The sequence below is a fragment of the Cloeon dipterum genome, chromosome X (genome assembly GCF_949628265.1).
Source record: "Cloeon dipterum chromosome X, ieCloDipt1.1, whole genome shotgun sequence".
Classification (NCBI taxonomy): Eukaryota; Metazoa; Arthropoda; class Insecta; order Ephemeroptera; family Baetidae; genus Cloeon; species Cloeon dipterum.
The window spans coordinates 33,008,104-33,032,911 of NC_088790.1; the positions used below are offsets into that span (position 1 = coordinate 33,008,104).

The window sequence follows — 24,808 nt, forward strand, 5'->3', positions numbered from 1 at the left end:
TGAAATGGTAATTAAAAAAACAGGTGACATGGTTCCACGAGGAGGTGGACGCGGGCGACGGAGGCGGCAGGTACGTGCCGCTGATCGAGGGCAACTTCTGCTGCCTCGACGTCAGCCCCGTCTTCTCGGACGACGGCGGCCTCTGGACGTGCAGGGCCTTTTCCGAGAGCGGCGCCTACTCGGAATGCTCGGCCTACGTCAACGTGCTCAGTGAGTCGAACCGAAATTCTGCAAAATTATACCGGACTAAAACCAATAATTTTGGTGGACAGTTCCAAAGGCTTACAAGCCGCCCGAGTTCCTGGAAGAGCTGCAGGCGCTGCTGACCGAGCAGGGCACCGTGTCGCTCGAGTGCAAGGTGGTGGGCGTGCCGACGCCGGTGCTGCGCTGGTTCAAGGACGGCCACGAGATCAAGGCCGGCGACGTGTTCGCGCTGACCGCCTCGCCGGACGACCCCACCTCGCTCGGCACCTACACCTGCGAGGCCACCAACTGCATGGGCAAGAACTACTCCAGCTCCAGGGTGCACGTGCTCGGCGCGTCAAAGTCCTCGTCGGCCTCGACGGAAAGGTCAGATATTCATTTCACAGCCGAGCCGCCCGCCAAAAAATGTTAATCTCGCCATTTAGCAGCTGGACCGACATTCGACTCTCGTCGGTGCGATCTGAACACCTCGAACGCGCTTGAGCCCTGTCTTGAAATGCTAGTCGAAATATATATCCATTTTATTTTTTTGGTTCCAATTCTGAATTCTTTTTTCAATTAGAGCCAGAACGCTCACTCTCGCCCCCACTCTTGTGCCGTCTCTGATTTCATGAACATTTACGTGTGCTCATCGTCATTTTCAGCATTTACCTTGGAGGCACGCCACCCGTCTTCACCGAAGAGTTGCGAACCGAGAAGACGAAACTTGGCGACCCGGTTACACTCTCATGCAGAGGTATGCAATAAAAACCCCTGCCTATATTTGAATTAGTTCTAGTTTAATTAAAGTATGAGATAAAATGCCCATTTTGTGTATAAATAGTTCGAGTGCCTCCGTGGCCAAAGGAGGTCGTCTGGTACAACAGCTACGGGCGCGTGGCGTCGTCGCAGGTCAGCAACGAGAAATACCGCGCTCTCGAAGATGGCCTCGGACGATTCTCGCTGCAGGTGGCTGCGAGCGAACTGGCCGACCAGGGCGAGTGGAAGTGCGTCGTCACCAGCCCGGACGGAAGCAAAGCCATGAGCTGCGCCACCTTGACAGTCATAGGTACACGCGCCTCATAATTATTATCCCCTGCAGTTCAAATCAAATTAAACCGCATTTTCGCAGTCCCGAAAAACTACAGAAAGCCGAGGTTTTTGGACCCGTTGAAGGCGATTTTGACAGAGGAGGGCCTGGTGTCGTTCGAGTGCAAGGTGGTCGGGTTTCCCACTCCGCAGCTCCGGTGGTTCAAAGATGGACAGGAGCTGCGGCCGGGAGACGTGTACCAGCTCTCGGGAACCAACTCGCTCGGCTCGTATTCGTGCATAGCCGTCAACTGCATGGGCGAGGCGAGCAGCGGCGCCGAACTGACCGTCGAGGACATTCAGAGCCAGCTGAGCGACGACGAGAAAAAGCAACTGCTGGCCGCCAACCAGCCGCCACGCTTCATCCGCGGCCTCAAGAGCTGCGAGGCGCGCATCCTCGAGCCGTACAGACTCTCCATACAAGGTGCGATAAATCAATTCCTCCGCGCGAATATTTAATTCGCTGAATCATTTATTTTATAGTGACTGTCACTCCCGAGCCAAAGGTGGCGTGGTACCGTGATGACGAACTCGTCGAAAACGGAGGACGCTACAAGACAAACAAAGATAACGCCGCCACTTACAGTCTCTCCGTAGATAAATTAGAAATCGTCGACCAGGTGAGCGCCTTTTGATTATACAGCTTTCAGTAATTCAATCAAATGAAAATTTTGTTTTCAGGCGGAGTGGAAGTGCATAGCCACGAACGATTTCGGCCAAAGCGTAACGTCGTGTTTCCTCAAATTAACAATTCCAAGGCACTTTAAGAAACCACGATTCTTAGAAAACCTGAGAGCAATTCTCTCAGACGAAGGCGCGGTCAACTTGGAGTGCAAAGTGAGTTGGACAATTGGCGCAATTAATAAGGCGCGCGATGCTAAAATTAAAATGCCATAGGTGATAGGTGTGCCGCAGCCAATTTTGAAATGGTACAAAGACGGCGTCGAACTGAAACCAGGCGACATTCATCGCATTATTTCTGGCCAAGACGGAACATGCTGCTTGGGCACCTACACCTGCGAAGCCAACAATTGTATGGGCACTGTTTCCAGCTCAGCCTCACTCCTAGGATTTGACGGTAAGAATAAAATTTATGGAGTGAAAGTTTAATAAAATATAATTGATTTTAATAAAATTTCTTTTGTGAATTAAAAAAGTTCTACAATCGATTTTCATCTTCGCCAAATGAAATATTAATAAGGTGCTGTTAAAAAACCATTAAAAATTGTTTTTTTTAATTGTAGAAAAAATGAAGCAAGAGAAAGCGGCAGACGCGTCAAAGCAGATTTCGCAGAACGTGCCGCAATTGGCGACGACGGGAACGCCGGCAACCAGTGGCCACAAAATAACGCGAGACCCGTCCCTGTCGACGATTCAAGAAGAGAGGACGTCGCAAATGATTGATCACAACGCAAACGACCGGTCCGCGGCAAACACGCTGGCGGACGAGGATCGCGGTGAAGTCTCCTTCTCGTTCGACGGCAGAGAAGTGTCAGTTTCGCTTTACGAAACTCCAGACCTCACGGAAGAAGAGGCTCTCCAGATTGTGGAAATGTACGCAGACGAACTGTCCGAACACGTTTCAGGTGAGACGACTAATTTCTATCTTTTATTTTTATTGCAATATATTTTATAAATTTAATTGATATATGATTAATGGCCTCTTTCAGAGCACAACATTGTGGAACTGCCGTCGCTGAGATTCGTCAAGGAAACGTCAACGTCAGGAAAAATCGTGATGGAGGCTGTCGTGATCGACGTGACCGACGAAAATTTCGAGAGCGCCCTGGCGGCACACGCCGCCGTGGAGGACGACAAGACGGAGGACGATTTTGACAATCTGTCCATCACGGACGAGATTCCCGAGGGAATTTTGCCACAAGACAAGTTCACCACCGAGTTCCTGGACCGAGCGTTCACGCAGCCGAGCGAGGAACCTCCGAAGGCGCCGCCGAGACAGAGGCGATCGGCAACTTCCACGCCGAGGCCGGATTCGCAGAACGAGCAAGTCAAGAGCTCGGAGGACTCGTTTTACAGCGTGGCGCAGAAGCAGCCCAAGAGTCAGTCGGACGACTCGGCCGGAAAATCAGAGTCTTTCGCGACGGCCAAGGACAGCGAGTCCTCCGGCCGGAAGAAAGCACGCGCCAAAAAAGATGAACCAGCATTCCAAGTGGCGGCCATCGAAGTCTCTAAATCGGCGGAGAGCAGCCTCGCGGAAGACTTGTCTGCGAAGGACGGCAAGCCCGCCAAGGCCAAAAAGTCGCGCTCCAGGTCTTCGTCGCTGGACAAGACGAAAAAGCGCAGATCGAAAAAGAGCAAATCGCCGGGCTCGATCGGCTCGCAGTCGTCTGACAAGGATGACGAGAAAAAGAAGCAGGAGATGGCAAAGATCGACTCCACGCTCAATTTGCTCGAGAAGTCGAAGAAACTGCAAGAGGGTCTGGCCACCATCGAACTGCAAACGGCGCTCGACTTCTCCGCGCAGAAGCAGATGCCGGCGCAGTTTGCGAACACGGCCCAAAAGCTGCAGTGCGAAATCGCGGCCATCGAGCGGGATATCGAGAAGAGTGGCTCTCCCGCGCCGGAGAACCTGCACAAGTTGGCGCAAACCGCACACAGATTCAACACCGACCTGGCCGAAGCGCCGAAACCGACCGGACTGTTGGCCAAGACTTTCGACGTGATCGTCGAAACAACCAAAGAGTTCTGCCAGGACGTGGCCCAAGCGATCCAGGACGTCGTGATCGAACCCGTGCTGACCGTTCAGGGCGTGGAACAGACCAGCACGTTCGAGGACCTGCAAAGAGGCCTGCAAGAGGTCGCCCGGCAGCTGAGTCCGGAAGCACCGGAATCCGAGCACCTGCTTCGAAAACCACCGCAGCTTGTGAAACAGCTTTCCGGCGAAAAGCCTTTGCTCGTGTTGGCCGAGTCGACGCGCAACATCAAAAAGGCGGTCATGGAGAAACAGTCGTCCTTGGAGTCGGAGCACAGCATCGACATGGAGCAGGACAACAGAATCGAAGCCCTTTCCCAGTGCAACAAGACTTTCGAGCACGCGCTCAAGCTGATTGAGAAACATTCCAATTACGAACTAGAGAGCTCGGCCGACAAACAGGCTGTAGTGGTGGCCGTGGCACAGTGCAGCCGAGAACTGCACAAGGCCATCCAGCTGATCGAGGAGCAAGCCGCGCTGGAAATATCGGTGACCAACGAGGCGTCCGAGATGCAGACGCTGCTCTCGTCGGCGCGGGAGCTGCAGGAAGCGTTGCTGCAGGTCGAGATGGATATGCAGATCCAACATGAAATCGAGTACGGCGACGACCGTTTTGAAAGCGTCATGTCCGAAATCAAATCGATGAGTGTGACGGACGTCAACCAAACGCTCGCGCAGCACGTCATCGATCAAGATGTCCACGCGCCGATCTTTTCAGCTGAGAATGTCGCTGTGGAGCACGCGAAGCCGGTGGAACCCGCCCAAGGCACGGCTCTGCGCGAAGACGTGAAACAGTCTACAGCAGTGGTCGCACAGGTCGAAACCTTTGACGCGGGACAGAGTCTCAGCACATCCTACCGTGCGGACGAAACGTTGGCCGGCCAGGCTGACGTGTCGGTTCACAAGGCGGCGGCGACCGTCGGCGCCCAGGAAGCGCTGGTCTCAGCCGAACCTGCTCCAGAGAGTGCAGTCGTTGCTCAAGCAAGGGCGAGCGAGACACTGGAAAGCTGCTTGCCGACGACCCTGCAAGAGGCGAAAACCGTGTTTGAGGAAAGAGACCGGTCCATCTCAGAAATCCAGGCCACTATGGCTACGCCTCTGGTAGAAACCTGTCTGGAAGCAGGTGTGAAAGAGTCGTCTGTCTTCTTGGAGAGTGGACTAGCGTCTCTCGCACCTGCTAAACCAGCCAGAGTGGCCAGAGCGGAAGAGTCGCTGGAGCCGTGCTTAGAAGCTGGTGTGCAGCAAGCGGCGACTGCTCTCGAAGAACGAGATGTCTCCATCTCAGAGGCTGCGGTTCCAGAGAGAGCTGCAGCAGTCGAGAGAATGGAGGTTTGTCTCCAATCGGTGCAGCAGAGCCACGAAACAACGTTTGAGGAACGACGAGACGTGCCGATCGCGCCGGCTCCCGAGCGGGCTGCAGCAATCGAGAGTATGGAAGCGTGTCTGCAAACGGTGCAGCAGAGCCACGAAATCGCGCTTGAAGAACGAGATGTCTCCATCTCAGCGGCCGCGGTTCCAGAGAGAGCTGCGGCAGTCGAGGGAATGGAAGCTTGTCTCCAAACGGTGCAACAGAGCCACGAAATCGCGCTTGAGGAACGAGACGTGTCGATCTCGTCGGACCGTGGAGTGGCAGCGGTTACTGCGACTCAGTCCATCGAGTCGTGCTTGCAGATCGGCCAGCAGAGAACCGAATTCGCGCTCGAGGACAGAGACGTCTCTATAGCGTCAGACGTGTCTGGTCAGAGGGCTATTCAAAGCATCGAGCCTTGCCTGGAGACGGGCGTCGAGCACGGAGAGCTGGTGCTCGAGGAGAGAGACGCTTCGATCAAGAGCGAACTGGCACCCATCGCGAGCAAAGCCAAGCAGAGCATCGAGGAATGTCTGATGACAGGCACTCAAAGCACCGCCACTGTGCTCGAGGAGAAAGATGCTTCGATCGCAAGCAGCGTTCCTGTTCAAGCAGAGAAAGCATCCAGGGCAGTGGAGGAATCTTTCGCAACCGGAGTCCAAACAGTTGTCCACGAGGAGAAGGAGGTGTCTCTTTCCACTCGGTCGGCAGCCACGAGTCTGGAAACTCTGGCGAAATCGGTGGAGGAGTTCCACCGAGGCGTGGCCACCATTCAACAGCAAGTGATCATGGAGGCGAACATGATCAGCATAACCGAAAACACTTCCATGGATCAATTGCAGTCGCTGGCGAGGTCCGCCAACATCTTCCACGACCACCTGCTGCAGGTCGAGGAGCAAATCGTGATGGAGAGCCAGAGCAGCAAGCCGGACGAGACCATCTCGGCAGCGCTGGCGGAAGCGAAACTCGCGTTCGCGAGCGGAATCGCGCTCATCGAGCAGCAGATCGTGATGGAGGGCTGCGACAAAACCGTCTCCGAGGAAAACAGGCTGGAGACGCTGGCGCAATCGGCCCGCGAGTTCGCACGAGGCCTTTTGCTGATCGAGAAGCAGGTGGTGATGGAGTCGCACGCCGACCTCGAGGAGAAAGCCAACCGCACCAGTCTGGCCACGAACCTGCAGGAGATGCAGAAGGGTCTGGCGTTCATCGAGCAGAACTTGGTGCTCTGCGACAGCCAAGACCCGACCACGATGACCTCGGAGGCCTTCACGACCGCTGCCGAGTCTTACGAGATGAAGGAGCTCGAGTACGACGTGCAGGTGCAAGAGGCGCACGACGAGGACAGCAGCCTGGCCGACGTCGTCTCGATGGACAAATTCAGTCTGGCCAAGGAGCAGCCGGTCAAGGACGACGACAGCGTCGCCTCCATTCTGCAGCAGCAAACAGAAAACGTGTTTTCGGCTTTGGAGGAAGAGCTGAGCGACACCAAAATGAAGCAAGAAGCAGCCTCTCCGTCTCCGCCGCAATCGCCTTCTTCGTCGAGGCGAGAACTGGACAAGTCGACCGAGGAGCTCGTTCCCTCCGAGTCGTTCAAGGAGTACAAAGAAATGCTGTACCGCGAAAGAATGACCGAGGGCAGCAACGTCAACCTGCAAAGGCTCTTGGACATGTACCCCGAGGACATCGCTCTCAAGATAGCCAGGGAGAAAGAAGAGGCGGACGAGGCGGCCAAGAGGGCTCGCGAGTTGGCCCTGGAAAAGCTGATCGAAAAGAGAGAGCAAAAGGAGGTGGAAATGATGAAGGCCAGAAGCAACGAGTCTCTTGCTCGCTCCTCCGAGGACATTCGCGGCTCCAGGAGCAGCCTCCGCTCGCCCACCGAGGACAACGAGTCGCAAAGAAGCAGATCTGTGAGTTGATACCGATCTTATTAATTGAGTTTTGCACGGTTTTGTTTTTGCACGACACCGTGTAAATTTCTTGTTTGTTAGAATGAAGATTTGCTGTCTGCAGATTTTGCTAGTGAAGAGAGTTTGGAGGAAGCTCCGCGAGATCCAAAAGCACGTTGGGAAAATTTTGCATGAATTGGCTTTCAGCCATTCTCTGATCAAAACTGTGACACATTTTTTATTCGCAGGTTCGAAGCTCTCAAATACCAGCGGCTGAGCGTCAGAAAGAGGTAAAATTCAGATTTATTTTGTTTTTAGCGTCTGCCACAATGCTATGATGATTTATTTTGCACGATATATAGTCTCGTGAGGATGAGTCAAAGAATGTTGACGATGTTTCGAATACAAAGAACGTTATAGATAGAAAAGAGGAGAGTAGCTCCGAGAAAATGGTATGAAATCGCACTGATGGTAATTTGAATGTTGGCATGAGAGCCCGTCTTTGCTTGCCAGATTGAAAAGCCATGCACTGATGAGTCACGAGTCTCGGAGGATGAGTTGGCCGGCAAAACGGAGCCGCAGACAGAGGTGAGAGCAGAATTCACGCGTGTGCTCATTTTTCGTGGCCATTTCCACCCATGCATTTTTCATTTTATTAAAAGCTTGCATCGTCAAAAGTTTAAAATTTCATTTGAATAGGACGAAAAGAGTGCTAAGCGAGAAGCAGAACAGAAAGCAAAGGAGGAAACAGAAACGAAATCGAGGCTAGAAAAGGAGGTATTTTATAGAAGCTAATTAAGTGTTACGGGGAAATATGAATTTAAATAATTGCTCTTTGTCAGACAAAATTGAAAACGGAGAAAGAGGCCGAGGATAAAGCCAAAGAAGAGGCAGAAAAGAAAGCCGAAGAGTTAAAGAATTTAAAAGAGGTTGGGTTTCGTAATTTATTAATATCATATGTGCAATTTACACGCGAATTAAATTTATTAGGCTGAGCTTAAAGCTAAGAAAGAGGCTGAAAAACAGGCTAAAGAAGAAAAAGAAAGAATGGAAGGAGAAAAGAAAGCGAAAGAGGAGGTTTGTCATTTTTAATGACCTCTAAAAATTGTCTTTTTGGCCACATGAATATTAAATAATAAATGTTTACTCAAATAGGCCGAACTTAAGGCAAGAAAAGAATCGGAGAAAAAAATTAAGGAGGAAAAGGAAAGGCTGGAAAAAGAAAAGAAAGAGAAAGAAGAGGTTGGTTTTTTACTAAAAAAATATTAAATATAGCTCGTAAAAAGGGGTTTATTTTGAGAAATATTGATGTTTTCCTTAACAGGCTGAGCTCAAGGCCGAGAAAAAGGCTAAAGAGGAAAGAGAAAGGTTGGAAAAGGAAAAGAGAGAAAAGGAAGAGGTTAGCTAACGTTATTTTAAACTTAAGTTCTTAAGGGTTACACGTTTTCATTCTTAAGGCGGACAACAAAGCCAAAAAAGAGGCAGAAAAGAAAGCAAAAGAGGAAACTGAAAAGAAAATCAAGGAGGAGAAAGAGCAAAAGGCAAAGCTAGAGAAGGAACAGAAAGAAAAGGATGAGGTTATTTTTAAAATTTTAGTTTTTCTCACTTTTTTAATAAATTTGAGGCAGGCCGAACAAAAAGCCAAAAAGGCTGCTGAAAAGAAGGCCAAAGAGGAGGCCGAGCGAAAAGCCAAAGAGGAAAAGGAGTTGAAGGCAAAAGAAGAAAAAGAGAAGAAAGCGAAAGAGGAGGTTAGACATTGATAAATATTGCGCAGAATTTAACATTAGATTTAAATTTGAATAGGCTGAATTGAAAGCAAAGAAAGAAGCTGAAAAGAAAGCGAAAGAGGAAGCGGAAAAGAAAGCCAAGGAGGAGGAGAAAGCCAAAAAGGAGGCCGAGAAAAAGGCCAAAGAGGAAAAGACCCGTTTAGAAAAAGAAAAGAAGGAAAGAGAGGAGGTAGTATAAAGTTATATTAATAGTTTAAAATCAAATAATTATTATGTAAACTCAAAACTGCGCTAGGCCGAATTGAAGGCTAAGAAAGAGGCTGAAAAGAAAGCGAAGCAAGAAGCCGAATTGAAAGCCAAACAAGAAAAAGAAAAGGAAGAGGTATAAATTAAGTGGCAGGAGTTTGAAATTGTTGAAGATCACATTTGATTGTTAGGCTGAGCAAAAAGCCAAAAAGGAGGCTGAGAAAAAGGCGAAAGAGGAAGCTGCTCTCAAAGCGAAGGAAGAAAAAGAGCGGAAGGAAAAGGAGGAAAAAGAGAGGAAGGAAAGGGAGGAGGTAACACAATCATTTTCATTTCGTGTCATTTGTCATTCATTATTCTTAAGGCTGAAAAGAAGGCCAAGGAAAAGGCCGAAGCAGAAGAACAAAAGCGGCTTGAGGTAACACGCTTTTTCAATGTCGTTTAATTAAGTTTGAAACACACGCGATACAATAATTTCCTTCGATTCAGGCGGAAAGAAAGGCCAAAATCGAGCAGGCTGAAAAAGCTAGGGAGGCGGCCGAGAAGTTGGAAAGGGAGAGAAAAGAGGTAAAAAGGGTTGGTCCAAATTTGGCCAATCAGAAATTGATTTTAAAATTAGCAGGAGGAAAAGAAACGCCTCGAGGAGATCGAAAGGGAAAAGGAAGCCGAGCTAAAGAAGCTTGAGGAACAGAAAAGGCTCAGAGAAGAAGTATATCAAATAGATTTATAAGTTGAATTGCAACTGACCGATTAATTTATTTAGGCTGAAAAGAGAGCAATCGAAGACAACGAGAGAAAGAAAGCCGAGAAAAAGGCACGCGAGGAGAAAATTAAGAAGGAAAAGGAAGAGGCGAGTACTTTTTAAATTTTAAAATGTGTGTTTAGAGACATTATTTCATTTCCCTCTAGGCTGAAAAGAAGGCTCAGGAAGAAAAAGCGCAGAAGGAAAAAGAGCAGGCGGAGCTTAAGGCTAAGCAAGAGGAGGTACGAATTCTAAAATATATATAATTATGTTTGATTTAAAACACTTTTTAATCAGGCCGAGCGGGCGAAGCAAACGGCTCTCGAAGAAAAAGAGAAGAAAGAAAAGGAGGAAAAGGAAAGGAAAGAACGAGAGGAGGTGGGTTTACATGTGCAAACACTGGAATGAAAACATTCTTATTGTTTTTCTGACTTTAGGCTGAACGAAAGGCAGAGGAAAAGAAGCTGGAGGAAGCCGAAAGGAAGAAAAAGGAGAAGGCTGAAGCTGAGAAGCGCGAAAGAGAGGAAAAACAGCAGGAAGAGCTCAAAGCTAAGAGAGAAAAAGAGGAGGTACGCGCGGAGCAAGGAATTAAAATGAGTCTTGTGATCCGAAAATGTTTCGCAATAGGCTGAACAAAAGGCCAAAGAAGAAGCCGAGAGGAGAGAGAAGGAAGCGGTCGAGCTGAAGGCAAAGAAAGAAAAAGAAGAGGCCGAGAAGAAGGCTCACGAGGAGAAACAAAAGAAGGAAAAGGAATCTGCTGAACTGAAGGCGGCGAAAGAGAAACAAGAGGTTTAGTTTAATTACTATTCGTCCGACTTTGATTTATTAATTTCAAATAAATGCCAGGCTGAAAAGAGAGCCAAAAAGGAAAAAGAAGAGGCCGAAAAGAAGGCTAAGAATGAGGCCGAAAGAAAAGCAAAAGAACAGAAAGAAAAAGAGGAGGTTTGATATTATAATTATAATATTTTGATGATTTAAAGCATCGTGCACATTTAAAAGGCCGAAAAGAAAGCTCAGGAAGCTAAAGCAGAGAAGGAGAAAGAGGAGGCAGAGAGGAAAGAAAAAGAGGCCGCCGAGCTGAAAGCGAAGCAGGAACGAGAAAAGAAAGAGCGTGAAGAAGTAGAATTTTTAAAATTTAGGTAAATGGGAAGCTGATTCGTATTTTAAATTTCCAGGCTGAAAAGAAGGCCAAGGAAGAAGCAGATCGGAAAGCAAATGAAGAGGTACGTATTAATGCTTTTCAGCGTAGATAAAGGTCTTTTTACTTGATTTTTTTCGTGCAATAGGCTGAGAAAAAGGCCAAAGCTGAAAAAGAAGCGAAGCTAAAGAAAGAAAAGGAGGAAGCTGAAAAGAAAGCTAAGGCAGAGGCGGAAAAGAAGGCAAAGGAAGAGGTAGGGTTTTTTTTAAAAATGTATTTTGGATTCTATTTTCAGTTATTTCATGTTGAAAAGGCCGAGAAAAAAGCAAAAGAGGAAAAAGAAAAGAAAGAAGCGGCTGAAAAGCAGGCCAAGATAAAGAAGGAAAAGGAGGAATCTGAAAGGAAGGCGAAAGAGGAAGCAGAAAAGAAAGCAAAGGAAGAGGTAGGAAATATTCCACAGTTTGGAAATTGAATTTAACGTTCCTGTGAAGGCCGAAAGAAAAGCAGTGGAGGAAAAGGAAAAGAAAGAGGCGGCTGAAAAAGAGGCCAAATTGAAGAAGGAGAAGGAGGAAGCGGAAAAGAAAGCCAAAGAGGAAGCTGAAAAGAAGGCCTTGGAAGAGGTGAGTGCAATTTTGAAAAGGATTTTAACGTCTGAAAAACTCGTTTTACAGGCGGAGAAACAGGCAAAGCTGGAAGCCGAGAAGAAAGCAAAGGAAGAAGTATTGACAATATTGCTATAATTCAACAGTTTTTACTATAAATTTATAACTTTTTAGGCTGAAAAACAGGCTAAAGCTGAAAAAGAAAGGAAAGAGAAGGAGGCTGCCGAGCAAAAAGCCAAAGAAGAAGCCGAAAAGAAAGTCAAAGAGGAAGTACGACATTTAAATTATAAAATAAACCTGCAAACTAAAACGCAATATTTTTAGGCCGAGCAAAAAGCCAAGGAGGAAGCGGAGCGAAAGGCAAGAGAGGAGGTAAAATTAAAATGAATTAATGTTTATGATGTTTTTAAATTGCACACTTGACAAGGCTGAGAAACTTGCCAAACTGGAAATGGAGAAAAAGGAAGCGGAAAAGAAGGCCAAAGAGGAGCAGCTGAAGAAGGAGAAAGAAGCGGCCGAACTGAAGGCTAAGCAGGAAAAGGAGACAGCGGAGGAAAAAGCGCGGAAAGAGAAAGAGGAGGCGGAGCAAAAAGCGAAACAAGAGGTGAGTGACAAAATTATTCCAATTATTCAGCTGAGCCAATGTAACTCATTAAAGAGCAATTAGCGGGTCAAGGTGCAACAATTTTGACAGTTGTTCCAATTAACGAGCTAATTTAACGGCGCGCTACTTGGGCAACACGCAAACAAACGCAGCCGCGGGGGAGGGGGAGGGGGGAGAAAATGAGCGAGAGTAACGCCGCGTTCAATCGTTTGTTGCAGGCCGAAGCCAAGGCGAAGAAAGAGCGAGAAGAAAAGCAGCAGCGCGAAAAAGACGAGGTAAGCGCAAATTCCCATTTTTCTGTGGCCGTAAATAATTACCATGCAATTTCAAACGCAAGGCTGAACGCAAGGCCAAGCAGGAAAAGGAGAAAAAACTGAAAATGGAGCAGGAGGCGAAGGAGAAAGAGGAAAAGGAAAAGGAGGAAAGGCTGAAAAAGGAGGAAGAGGTGAGCAAAACAAAGCTTCATTTGAAAGTGCAAATTTATTTTCATGAATGATTCAGCCAATTGTATTATTACTCAGAGCTTAATAGAAGCGTCTAAATAACATTTTCCATCTTGACTGCAAATTTCAGCAATTCAAATATTGTCAAATCATTTTAATAAGGAAAATGCGAATGTTAAATAATTATTTTAAATGACTTTTGTGTTGAAATCTGAATTTTTTCAAGTTGATATTTTACCGATCATTTTGACTATTTTTAAAATATTTAACTGTGCTAAGTGTAATTGCGTGGATCTAAACTTGAGCAAACTGTTGACACGCAGGAAAAGAAAAAATTGGAACAGGAGGCGAAGGAGAAAGAGGAAAAGGACAAGGAGGAAGAGGTGAGCAAAACAAATAGCTTCATTCAAGAGAAACTTAAAGTGGAAATAATTGATTTTCGTGAATGTTTGGTAGTTCAGCCAATTGCATTATTACTCTGAGCTTAATAGAAGCTTTTATAAAATAAATTTTTCATCTTAATTGCAAAGTTCAGCAATTCAAATATTCTCAAATCATTTTAATAAGGAAAATAAGAATTTTAAATTATTTTAAATCATTAATTGTGAAGAAATCTTAATTTATTTTTTCAAGTTGATATTTTGTCGGCCATTTAGACAATTTTTAAAATATTTAACCTTGCTAAGCGTAATTGTGGATCTAAATATGAGCAGGAAAAGAAGAAATTGGAACAGGAGGCGAAGGAGAAAGCGGAAAATGAGAAAAGGCTGAAGAAAGAGGAGGTAAAAGCTGGGAAATAACCACGCACGAGTTGAATGAATGCAATAATAATTTTAAAGGCCGCCAAGCAAAGAGCGAAAAAGAAAGCGGCGAGGAAGGCGGCCGATTCGATGATGCTGCGCGGCGCCGACCAGACGACGTCCCGCAGCGTGGAGGTGGAGGTGCCGCTGGTGTCGGACGCCGACGCGGCCGCCGTCGAGCTGCAGAAGAACAAGGACGAGCTCAAGGAGAAGCTGACCGAGCAGCGGCGCCGCCGCATGAACTCGGAGGAGCCGAGCTCAGAGGCCGAGGCGCCGTCGCAGCGCCAGTTCGAGCGGCGCCGGTCGCGCGACTACACGGCCGGCGTCGAAAACGGCGGCGCCGACCTCCCGACGAGGGCGAGGCGCCGCTCGAGGACGCCGTCCGTCGAGGTCGACGCCGGCGAGCCGCTCAACGGCGCCGCGCCAAAGTCAATCGAGGAACAGAGCTGGCAGAGCAGGACCAGGCGCCGCTCCAGGGACGAAAACAGCCTCGCCGACGCGCCAGACCTCCCGCCAGATTTTAACAGGAAACCAAAGGTACGCGTCCTGATTTAATTCAACAAATTTCACCAATTTTAACTGCCGAAACAGTCCCTTTAAAATACTTCTTTTTTTATGTAAAAAAACAATTTACGATTTTTAATTATTAGTAAAATCACCATTTAAATTTCAACCATTGAAATTGGCCATTTTAGAAGGACACGCGCAAGATGCCGCACTTCTGCTCGCGCCTGACAGACAGGACGACGCAGGTCGGCTCCAAGGTGAAGCTAACGTGCAGCGTTTTGGGCACGCCCGACCCGACAATCCAGTGGTTCTACGAGGACAAGCCCATCACCCCGAAGACCTCGGCCAACTTCAGAATTACCAACATGGACGGACTCGTCACGTTAGAGGTGCGGTGAAGACCAGCACCAAATAAAATAAATAAAATTAACTTTGCATTTGTTCAGATCAAAAGCGCGACTCTAGAGGACGCCGGTCTGTACACGTGCATCGCCAAAAATGAGGTTGGAGAGGAGAAGTCGGCGGCACAGGTCAAGATTTTCGAGGGCTACGATCCTCAGCCTTCGGTACCGACCTTCACCAGGTCAATCAAAGGTACATAACACAATAGAAGCGAATAGCCGAAATATAAATTGAATTTCCAGACGTGTACCACTCGAGTTCGGACGAATTGGTGCTCGAGTGCCGACTGCGTTGTCCGGTGCAGCCCGAGGTGACCTGGCACAAGAACAACGTGCCGTTGCCCAACAGCGACCGTTTCTACAGCGAGGTCATCCCCGACCCTCTGGGCGGCGGCGCCCTCTCGTGCAGACTGGTCATCGGCAACCCGCAGCTGGCCGACTCGGGACACTACGTCTGCAAGGCGGAGACCAGTTCGCACATCGAGGCCACCTTCTCCGACATCGTGTTCAAGGGTATTTTTTAGCGTGGAAGAAAGGAAAATAGGCGCTGATTAATAATTTCAGGACGGGACAAGCCCGTTCGCAAGTCGAACCAGTCGTCCCTCTGCCTCTCAGAGGACAGTTTGCCGTTCGAATGCAAACCGTTCATCATGACCGGCCTGGACGACTACGAGGTGGCCCTGGGCGGTACCTTTGCTCTTCAAGTTGAAGTTAAAGGTAAAACGAAATTCACAGCACTCTGCGATTAATTAAACAATGAATTCAGGTAAGCCGCGGCCTCAGGTGACGTGGCTGCACGAGCAGCAGGAGGTGCCGCCGTCGCCGAAAATCAAGACTTTCGAGGAGCGAGGCATTTTCGTTCTCAAGATCATGAACGCGTCGCCCGCCGAGGCCGGCCTCTACACGTGCAGGGCGGTCAACGCGCTCGGAATCTCGGACACGAGCAGCCAGGTGCGCGTGGTGGCGCGTCCCGGACGCAACGACCACCCCGCCCTCTTCGTCGAGCGGCCCGAAAACACGCTCAGCGTCGCCGTCGGCGAAGACATCACCGTCTCCTTCCGCGTCAGCGGCGACCCCAAACCGCAAAGTATGCACCTTTTTCGATTATTCTACGAACATTAATTATAAAATTCGGATTTTGTCAGTCGTGTGGATGAAGGGGACGAGGGAAATAACCAAGCACCAAAGGGTGATGAAGGAGACCGTGAACGACTACGTGCGTCTGACGCTGAGCAGGGCGCTGGCCTCGGACGCGGGCACCTACTGCATCATGGCGCGCAACATCTACGGCGTCGACCGATCCTTCGTCACAGTCAGGGTACGCAGAGCGCCAGAAAAAAAGGTATAGAAGCTGGTTAACACTCTCGTAACATGCAGATTCGTCAGCGGGCTCGATCCCTGACGCCGGACATCTCGCCCACGGATGCCACTCTGCTCTTCAGAGACATCAGGGACGCCAAGGAAGTCCGCGCGTTGAAAGGTAAAGACATAATTCTCAAATTCTTTACGCCAACAATGGAACATTCAAATTCGCGGCGACTATGAAACAGATTAATTTTTGAAGTGCTGACTGCATTTTTGAGTGTTTGAGATGAAACAATAGATACTTCTTCTTTTTGTTATTGTTATTGTGACGTCATTTATGTACAACAAATTAGGGCAAGCGGGATCAATTTTAGTTCGTTAGCGCTGAATCTGAATGTGCACGAATGTGAAGAGCGAGTTGTTTGTTGTGCCGGGCAGCACGCGTGTTTCGCCGGTTGCATAACATGTCAGTTTTGCCTCGGCGGGAGACTGCGTAGTGTTTCTCTTTTCTCTTTTCTCGCACGTTAAAAATAGAGCCGCGCGTTCTGGACTCTCCACCTTGCGCTCTTGCAGCAAGGCAGTTGTCAGTTTCGATCCGCTACTTAATGAGCAAAGATATTCATCTCGGACTGAACATTGCTGGACCGCGGAAGGATTTTCAATTTAAAGATGACCTGCTCGTCGGCCAACGATGGTATTTTCCATTCGCTTTCTCGTCTAACAGAAAAATCGGCTTTATTTAGTTTTGGATGAACTAATTTTGCATATTAACTTTCGAATAATTGTGCAAGCGCGAGAGTGCTTTTGTTTGGGGCCGCCGCAATCTTGGCTAATTGTCGTGATTGGCGAGGAATGTGTGTGCGCGGTGTCGTTTTCTACACGAAGCGAAAGTGTAAGAACCGAAATAGCCCGCATGCATGATTCACACGCTTTCGGAGGACGTGCCGCGCGCCGTGAAAATTCAGTGTCTTTTGTCTGCGGGTGCGGGACGGAGGAAATTATCATGTCCGAGCCGCGAGCAGCGCCGAGTGTCATCGTCGCCTCGCACCCACGCCCACGCCCACGCACTCATCTAATTTCTGCGACAGACGTTCCTGGACCGGTTGGCTCGGTGCCCGAGGTCACCGAGAGCGGCCGCAACTGGATCACCCTCACCTGGAAGAAGCCGCTGCCCAGGGACTTGGGACGCGCCCCAGTCACCGCCTACAGGGTCGACGCCTGGCTCGTCGGCGGCGGCGCCACCTGGCAAGAGGTCCGTCTATTTCCACCTTTCCGCCATAATTTATATATCCTAAATTTTCTTGATTTTTTTATTTCGTCCTATATTTGATTCTAAGAGAAGCTTTTAAAGAAAATTTTCATCAATTGTAAAAGTTGTGTTGTTATTTTTTGTTGGAAATTACTGCAATTTTTCTTCACAGCACTCTTTTAAATATTTTAAAAACAGGAATCCCACTGTTCCGCGATTAGACAATTTTTTAGAGAAAGTCAAAATATTTTCAGTAAATATTTGGAAAAATTGGACTTTTTTTCTTATGCGATTCTGATTTGTCGTGAAACGACGAAGCTCTTTTAGGTATACTTTGAGCACAATGATATTTGAAAGACCTCATTTTTTGGAATCTAATTGCAGCTAAAAATACAAACATTCGATTTTTAATCACAGGAACTCATTAGAAAGAAGCAAGAATAATTTAGATTGTTTTTTTTGTATGGAAATTAAAATATTTTTGCAGCTGGGAGTGTCTCCAATCAACAGCTTCGACGCTTTCAACCTGAAATCAGGAAGCGAGTATAAATTCCGCGTGACGCCACGCAACCGGTACGGCTGGGGCGAGCCTGTGGTGACCAACATGACCTTCATGGTGGGCAAGAGGGTGGACCTGCCCGAGTTTACGCACATTCTGCCCGGCCAGCAGAAGGTGCTGGTGGGCAGCGACGTGCGGCTCGAGTGCCACGTCAAGGGCGAACCCGAGCCCAGCGTGCAGTGGTACAAGGACGGCGCCCCTCTCGACGCCGACTTCTTCGGGCCCCGCCTCAGGATCACCTTCGACGGCGTCAGGTGCGTCCTCCACCTCAAGACGGTCGAGGACGCCGACACCGGACGCTACATGTGCGAGGCGTCCAACAAAGCCGGACGCGTGTCCACCTTCGCCAGAATGCTCGTTGTCACCGACGTCAAGATCCTCGAGGCTGACCTCAAGCTTAGGCAGTGAGTTTTCGTAACCATTTTGAGGGAATATTTTAAAGACCGAGTCTTTGACGAATTTTCTGCGCCCACCAATCGATTCTTGAGGGTCGAATTAGATAAAATGGCTATTTTTCCGGTCGAAAAGTGCAGCGCGACGTGCCAACTTTTTTCCCGCCAAAACAACATAAACTGCAAGAATTGCGCATGCGTCAGAGCCCGATCAGAGTTGGCCGGCCGCCCCACTAGCTCTGACGCATGCGCAGTTCATGTTGTTTTGGCGGGGAAAAAAGTTCGCACGTCGCGCTGCACTTTTTGGTCGGAAAAAACGTCCATTTAACCTAATTCGACCCTCAGGAATCGATTGGTGGGCTCGGAAACCTCGTCAGAGATGGTCTTTAACCATTCACGCCAATTTTGGCTAATTTTCACCGGTTTTGTGCAGAGGGCTGTTGGACGACGCGCCAGTAACCGACTCCGCGCCGCACTTCACGATGCGTCTGCGAGACCGGCGCGTGCAGATGACCTACCCTGTGAGACTCACGTGCCAGGTTATCGGCTACCCGCTGCCCGAGATCACCTGGTACAAGAACACGGAGCCCATCACCATCGGAGGTGAGGCTAATGTTGCATTTTTCCCCGGATAAACCTGATTTAAAATATATAAAATGGCAGAACGGTTCAATGTGTCGACCTCGGAGGCGTTCCACACGCTGGAAATCCAGCACACGCTGGAAGAAGACTCGGGAGTTTATTCGGCCACGGCGCGAAACGCGCACGGCTCCATTTCGTGTCGCTGCCGGCTGGTGGTGGACAAGGGCATCAGGGCCTACATCGCCCCCGTCTTCATATTCGGCCTCGAACACAAGGAGGTGAAACGCGGAGGAGACGTGCGCCTCTGTGCCCAGGTCGAGGCGTACCCCACTGTCGGAATCACCTGGTCAGTTGCGGCAAATATCTTTTGCTATAGTGTTTTGATTGTGGAAAATTGAAGGCACCGCGACGGCATCCGTCTGCGTCCGAGCCGCCGGATGGAGATGAGTCTGGACCACGACGGCAACGTGGAGCTGCGCGTGGCCAACTTGGGTTCGAGGGACGCCGGCGTGTACACGTGCACGGCCGTGAACGAGGTGGGCCGCGCCGAGAGCAGCGCCAGGGTGCTGGTCGTGGCGCCGTCCGACTTCCGCGAGACGCCGAGCATTTCCATCCCAGATTTGTAAGTCCACTCTCACCTCTCATAATCACTCCTAGCTCTGTTAATAAAAGAGACGATCGACCAAAAGCAGCTTTCGTAGGAGGAAAACGCACTTGTTTTGACAGCTAGCCGCAGCAGATTTATAATATTTGACACAAGGCTGTGCTTGATGAGTGTAATTAGCGCTCACTCGCGCGCTGCTAATTACTACGTCTGCTCTTAGTGCTGTCAATTTGCCGCCACACCGTGTCTCATGTAAATTAATTACTGCTGGACGAGACGCTCAATTTGTGACGAAAAAACGTCATCATAAAAAGAGTAGGAGGAAAATTAAATAAAATAATATTCAAATATGTTAGAAGAGAAATGGCTGGCCTCAGCACCCTTTAAAAAATAAAATAAATAAAGTGATAGGTGCTTGGCCGTGCGTAGTAATTGCAGAGCAATGTGTTGTGCAACGTGTAACACTCTTGCACTGATTTATCTTCCCCTCAATTAAAGATGATTATGTTGAATCTGCTGAAACAGAAATTTAAAAATAATTGTAATGACATGAGGGAGGGTAAAACGTGTCGAGTCCTAATGCACGCACAGAGAAAGATTTGAAGGCGTGCTAAAGAGCTTTTCTTTAGACTAGAGTGGCGATGGCAGTGCCTGTGTTGACTGCAAGTTAACAGGAACCCATACTACTAGAGGCGCTAATTTTGCAAAGAGTGCATTTTTTGTAATTGTCGTTTAGAAACTATTTATATTTACCGCAGCCAATTCTCAGTTTAAAATGATGATTTTAAAAATAAATTTCCCGTGGCGTGATTAGCATAAATGCTAATTGCGGCGAGGAAGTCGAGATGAAGTTATCAGTGAGCAGCGCGGCGGCGGCGAGGCGAGATTAGCCCACGGACAGGACACCTGTTGCAGCATCTGAGCCGATTTTCAATCAGCGTCGCAGCCAGTTTTAAAATTAAAATCGGCACGTGGGCGTGTCGTGCGAGTACTTTAAATGCACGCACGCGAGTTGCAGCGACCGATAACTTTTGTTGTATTCGAGAGACCCTCTCGCGCATATTAATTAATAATGCTGGATGATTAAAGCCGTGTGAAACTTTTAATTAACACGTTTTTTTCTTCTCTCGCCATGCAGTGTGTTTAATTTGGATTTTCGATTGCTTTGAAGGTACTCGAAGGAGCCAAAGTTCGTGACGAAGCCGCGCTCGACCTCCGCCGTCGAGGGCGACACTGTGATAATCCACTGCGAGGTCATCGGCGACCCCAAACCGGAGGTCGTCTGGCTCAGGGACTTCCTCAGGGTGAGTACAAATTCACCTTTGTTTTAATCCAACGACTTTGTCGATTTATTTCGGATCGCGTGACTGGCGCAAATTACACTCGAACTGCGTGTTTATTGCCTGTGATTATCAGCTTAGCAGCTTAAACGGCCTGCAGATGGAATCGCGGCTTATTGCGTTAACCACTCTTGCGTTTCCGTTCTTGTGAAATTATCGGATGATTGGAGGGATTTGCAAAATGCTTTTGCTTAGAAATTAATTTTCATAAAAAAAATAAATATCTAACAAAGTAATTTAATTAAAGAATAAATCAATATATTAGAGTAGAAAAACAAATATTTCACTGCCCTTCTCTCTCATTTAATCTGAACTCTAAAGCAGAAATCCTTTAGCGTTATTTGTTTCTGCAACGTTTTTCCCTTGGCTATTGGAAAAAATCCTTTCTCCTCTGCGCCTGATTATTAATGCTGATCCGAGGTAATGTGATACACTGCATTAGCATTTTGCCGACAATCGCATGCAAATCGTCGGTCAAGGCGGATTGTTTCGTCAGATAAAAGTGCATTAGTAACTGTGCACGCCACGCAACGTCCAAACTGCAGCGAGAGATCGAGAGAGAGAGAGAGACGCGGCTTGTGCAACGCGAGAGTGCAGATTTGCGCGGCGCAATTGCAATGCAAGTGCAGCTCCCTCAACACCTTCGACTCCTGTTAAATTGACGATAAACAAGCATTAACCAAAAGGGGAAAATGTTGTACAGCGCGCGATAATTGCGACCGGTTGCACTCGCGCACTAATTAGACACGTTTCATTTGTATATTTTACAACAGGAAGCGAAGCTAATTAACACGACTCGAGAAAACATTGGTTCACAATGTTTTAAACTTGGAACATAGTTGAAAATATCGAGATAGTCAATAAAAGGAAAGAAACTGTTTCGCAATGGCAGTGCGCGCTCTTCGGAGGAGCTAGAGAAATATTCAAAATTGGATTTGTGCTGCGGAGAAATGACACGCAGAGATGATTTATTTTCTCAGAATCAGATGCGTGCCTGACAGAGGAGCTAGCAACCTTCGCGACGCTAATTTTCCGCTGCGCAAAGGCCGCGTTGCTTTTATTAGTTTACAAGAATAAAAGAGAAGTAAAGTGCAGGCCAAATAAGGCGAGCGAGCCTTTTAAAGCCACCGCCGCGCACCAGATGCACTCGCACTCGCGATTAATATTCCAAGGGGAAATCGAATGTAACGCCTTCGCGTTACAATTTTCACGTTCAAACGCAGTGACACAATCCATAAATATATTTCACTGCAGCTTCTTTCTATTTAATTTCTTTCAAATTAAAAATCAACAGGATTTGATTTTCTCGCCCGGTTTGTTTTGATCCGTGCCAAAAAAATCTGTTTTTGCTGCAGTTAAGCTGAAAAAGAGTGGAAAAGCATGTCGCACGCGTCGGCGGTCGCCGGCCGAGCGATTTCTTCTTTTTCTTTTCACTTGTTTTTATTCCAAGGCCTGCACGTGAAACGTGATATCTGCAGGCGCCAGCACACATTTTCTGCCGCCTTATTCTCTTCTCCTAGCTCCGTTTTTAGTCGACTCACTGCCTGTGTGTGTGTATGCAAAACGAAACGAAAAAAAGGGAGAAACCAGAGTGCGAATGTCGAGTGTTTATTTATTTATACTAGATTAAATCGAGAGGCGAGTCGCTGGCTCGCCTTCTTTTTTATTTCACAGGCCACACTCATTGTTTAATCCCGCGCACGGACATGAATTTCGAGCTTTGTCCAGTCGCAGACGCGCTTTTATTTTTATTTTTATTTCATTCATAAAACGAATTAACTTCTCGACACGTCGCAATCGTGCAGTGCTGAAGCTGTGTGATTGATGATCAGTTCCCGCGCGAGATTCGAATCTCAGACTGCACTCGACAGATGCAACGAACGGAAATAAATATTCTCTTTGGAATCTGTTTATATATTTAAATAAAATGTAACGATCCAGATGTTGAGAATGTGATTTATCAAACGAACGAGAGCGCATTGTGTTGCCTTTTGTTAATTGGAGAAAGCGAGCGCACACACAATTTGAGACAAATGAAAATGGACGCGTGCGTCAGAGCAGAAAAGCGAGTTTCATGCAAATCGAATTTTACGCACCGAGCGGGCAAAAGGGCACTTAGCCTCGCTAATGAAGCAGTCTCTGCCCTTCGAATATCAGCACTGCATCCCACGCTAAAAGCACAATTTGGCCAATTTGTGATATATGTATACGCAAGGAAGAGCAGGCGAGAGAGAGCGCGAATCAGATCCGTTTTCCCTCTCGTGCTTCTATTCTCGGCGTTGCGTGCGATCACAATTAAATCAAGCGGAAATTGCTAATCGACGCTAATTAAAGGACGTGACTGGCGAAAACAAAATCAATTTCTCATAGACAATGCGGTGAGAATTTCAAAATGGCGCAGCAGAGAATGAAATCTAATCAGGTGATGCAGACTTAATGAGATGATGCAAATCTCTGGCAGATAGAGGCACGTCATCGGTGACGTCATACATTATCCACCGAACTTGCAATGCAAAAGGTAATTCGTTAAATTAAAAGTTATATAATGCATACTTTAAAAAAACGTGTCGTAAGTTTGAGAAGGAGCCTTAACATTTCTTTAAAGGTGTGTGTTCGCCTTACAAACTTTCGAGAAAATTCCTTACTTTTTTCGACGCATTTTGATGAGAGAGAAATTACGTCAGGAATTGCATTTCTTTCTAGAAAATTATAAAAAAACATGGATTCTGTTTTCTGATCGAATTCGATCGTTACAGTGGTCAGACTCCAAAAAGCAATTAGTTAAATCGATACCAGATGTTCAGGGCAATAGGCGACAGTAAACTCTTGTACGTTACAATATTTCACTGGCTAAAATCCGATATTACTTAAAAGCCGACACTGCGGCCTTTAAATAAAAGGAGAGAATGCCGGTTCGGGACCCCACTCGACCTCAAGAATGAAATTCGCCGATTGATATTTATTTTTCGCGTGGAAACCCGATCCTTTTTCGGCTGGAAGAGCGCTCGATGGGCGAGAAAGAAGGAAATTGTACACCGCGCGCGCGGGGCTGCTAATTAATTAGTCTGCGTTCGCCGAAGCTTTTGACGTGCTCCGTGAAGCAGCGCCCAAAAGCACTCGAACAAAGCAATGCACACACTCACACACGCCCGTATCAAATTTGTCTCGTGTCTCGTCGCACAACACACGCAGCGAGAGAGTCGATTCGATTGAAAGCTTTGCCTGCCGCCACTTTTGATATGGTACAGAATAGAGACGAGATACGTGCCCGGCATCGTGATCGGCCCGTGACGCGACCTTACGTAAGCACGCTGACCCTCAACTTGCAATCAGAACACACTCCGTTTTCTTTTTCTGCATCGTAATTAAAATAGCCGGAAAGGTTTTTTGCAACACCAATGGACACGGCTATAGCAGAGTGAACTTTCTTTTATTTTTTTTTTAAATATATTTTTACAGACTGGACAAAATTAAAATTAAACACTTTGCTCTAAAAATTATTCTTAAATTTAAATTTGTACATTTTGTTTATTGCAAATTATTTATGAGATAGTTTAATTTGTGAGGGCTATATTAATTCATTGAATGAAACGTTTTCAATTTTATTTTAAATTGTATAATTCTTATTTTTGTATAAATTATGCCTATCAGGGATTAAATAATATAAAGAACACTGAATTTATTGGATGAATTTTTAATTATTAATTGCAATCTTCCACAAAAAACTAATCAACTTAAAAAGTATTTGTTTTCCACTTTTCTTAAATTCCGATCTGATTTTGGATGGCATTTAATTCTTAAAGACGCCCTTTTTAATTTTTCTGCGCAGTGGTAACCAAAATATTTTTCCTCCACATTTTTAAAATATTTCCTTTCAATTCCTTACATCAGCTGATTGCTGGTTTTGTTCCGTTCCGTTCGTAGGGAAGTTGGAAAAAAGTGCCGGTGTGTGAGGTGTTTATAATTCGGTGTGTCCGTCCAAATCCAAAGGCAGTGGCTTTGAGAGATTGGAGACTGGGCCACGGCGGGCAGGCAGGCAGGCAGGAAGGGGCTGCCTGCCTGCCGGCTGGGCGGCGGGGGGAGAGGGAGGCGGCGGCGCGCGAATCGGCTGGTCGGTCGGTCGGTCGGCGGCCGCAGTCGGTGGCTCGGCGGCGCCTCAGTTCGCACTGCGATTTCTCCGCGCGCCTCCGAAAGCAGTGCAAATCTTTGCGAGCGGTAGCGCAGCAGCGGCCGCAGCGGCAGTGGCAGTGTACATTCCTTCTAAGGCGCACGCCGTTTTCTATCTAAGGTGAGTTCTCGTTGCGCGCACGCTCCCAATTGGGATAAATTATGTCACGACAGCCACGCAACA

At 47.5% G+C, this 24,808-nt stretch overlaps 1 protein-coding gene across 17 annotated transcripts in view; it reads left to right on the top strand.

Moving 5' to 3' along the window:
• Positions 1-24,808, top strand: part of LOC135946197 (titin homolog) — a 71,676-nt gene that overhangs the window by 12,058 nt on the left and 34,810 nt on the right. For 4 of the 17 annotated variants that reach the window (XM_065494298.1, XM_065494293.1, XM_065494303.1 and 1 more), the window contains 60 exons: positions 24-210; positions 273-570; positions 849-940; positions 1,028-1,252; positions 1,316-1,696; positions 1,756-1,892; positions 1,954-2,109; positions 2,170-2,350; positions 2,517-2,858; positions 2,943-7,240; positions 7,322-7,390; positions 7,468-7,509; positions 7,582-7,671; positions 7,733-7,807; positions 7,919-7,996; positions 8,062-8,148; positions 8,210-8,296; positions 8,375-8,461; positions 8,544-8,618; positions 8,677-8,796; positions 8,848-8,967; positions 9,023-9,175; positions 9,242-9,328; positions 9,384-9,503; positions 9,554-9,607; positions 9,679-9,756; positions 9,809-9,898; positions 9,953-10,039; positions 10,099-10,173; positions 10,229-10,309; positions 10,369-10,500; positions 10,559-10,720; positions 10,778-10,873; positions 10,931-11,050; positions 11,107-11,154; positions 11,218-11,322; positions 11,383-11,511; positions 11,561-11,689; positions 11,741-11,788; positions 11,846-11,941; positions 11,996-12,043; positions 12,099-12,275; positions 12,494-12,550; positions 12,613-12,720; positions 13,042-13,101; positions 13,432-13,500; positions 13,558-14,055; positions 14,214-14,414; positions 14,472-14,619; positions 14,670-14,939; positions 14,991-15,143; positions 15,193-15,513; positions 15,572-15,744; positions 15,804-15,906; positions 16,820-16,983; positions 17,468-17,943; positions 18,365-18,534; positions 18,595-18,859; positions 18,914-19,135; positions 20,289-20,421. In XM_065494298.1, coding sequence (XP_065350370.1) covers positions 24-210; positions 273-570; positions 849-940; positions 1,028-1,252; positions 1,316-1,696; positions 1,756-1,892; positions 1,954-2,109; positions 2,170-2,350; positions 2,517-2,858; positions 2,943-7,240; positions 7,322-7,390; positions 7,468-7,509; positions 7,582-7,671; positions 7,733-7,807; positions 7,919-7,996; positions 8,062-8,148; positions 8,210-8,296; positions 8,375-8,461; positions 8,544-8,618; positions 8,677-8,796; positions 8,848-8,967; positions 9,023-9,175; positions 9,242-9,328; positions 9,384-9,503; positions 9,554-9,607; positions 9,679-9,756; positions 9,809-9,898; positions 9,953-10,039; positions 10,099-10,173; positions 10,229-10,309; positions 10,369-10,500; positions 10,559-10,720; positions 10,778-10,873; positions 10,931-11,050; positions 11,107-11,154; positions 11,218-11,322; positions 11,383-11,511; positions 11,561-11,689; positions 11,741-11,788; positions 11,846-11,941; positions 11,996-12,043; positions 12,099-12,275; positions 12,494-12,550; positions 12,613-12,720; positions 13,042-13,101; positions 13,432-13,500; positions 13,558-14,055; positions 14,214-14,414; positions 14,472-14,619; positions 14,670-14,939; positions 14,991-15,143; positions 15,193-15,513; positions 15,572-15,744; positions 15,804-15,906; positions 16,820-16,983; positions 17,468-17,943; positions 18,365-18,534; positions 18,595-18,859; positions 18,914-19,135; positions 20,289-20,421 — 12,933 coding nt within the window. The remainder of the gene's footprint in view (positions 1-23; positions 211-272; positions 571-848; positions 941-1,027; positions 1,253-1,315; positions 1,697-1,755; positions 1,893-1,953; positions 2,110-2,169; positions 2,351-2,516; positions 2,859-2,942; positions 7,241-7,321; positions 7,391-7,467; positions 7,510-7,581; positions 7,672-7,732; positions 7,808-7,918; positions 7,997-8,061; positions 8,149-8,209; positions 8,297-8,374; positions 8,462-8,543; positions 8,619-8,676; positions 8,797-8,847; positions 8,968-9,022; positions 9,176-9,241; positions 9,329-9,383; positions 9,504-9,553; positions 9,608-9,678; positions 9,757-9,808; positions 9,899-9,952; positions 10,040-10,098; positions 10,174-10,228; positions 10,310-10,368; positions 10,501-10,558; positions 10,721-10,777; positions 10,874-10,930; positions 11,051-11,106; positions 11,155-11,217; positions 11,323-11,382; positions 11,512-11,560; positions 11,690-11,740; positions 11,789-11,845; positions 11,942-11,995; positions 12,044-12,098; positions 12,276-12,493; positions 12,551-12,612; positions 12,721-13,041; positions 13,102-13,431; positions 13,501-13,557; positions 14,056-14,213; positions 14,415-14,471; positions 14,620-14,669; positions 14,940-14,990; positions 15,144-15,192; positions 15,514-15,571; positions 15,745-15,803; positions 15,907-16,819; positions 16,984-17,467; positions 17,944-18,364; positions 18,535-18,594; positions 18,860-18,913; positions 19,136-20,288; positions 20,422-24,808) is intronic. The other 13 variants (XM_065494295.1, XM_065494294.1, XM_065494296.1 and 10 more) reach the window with 13 other exon arrangements.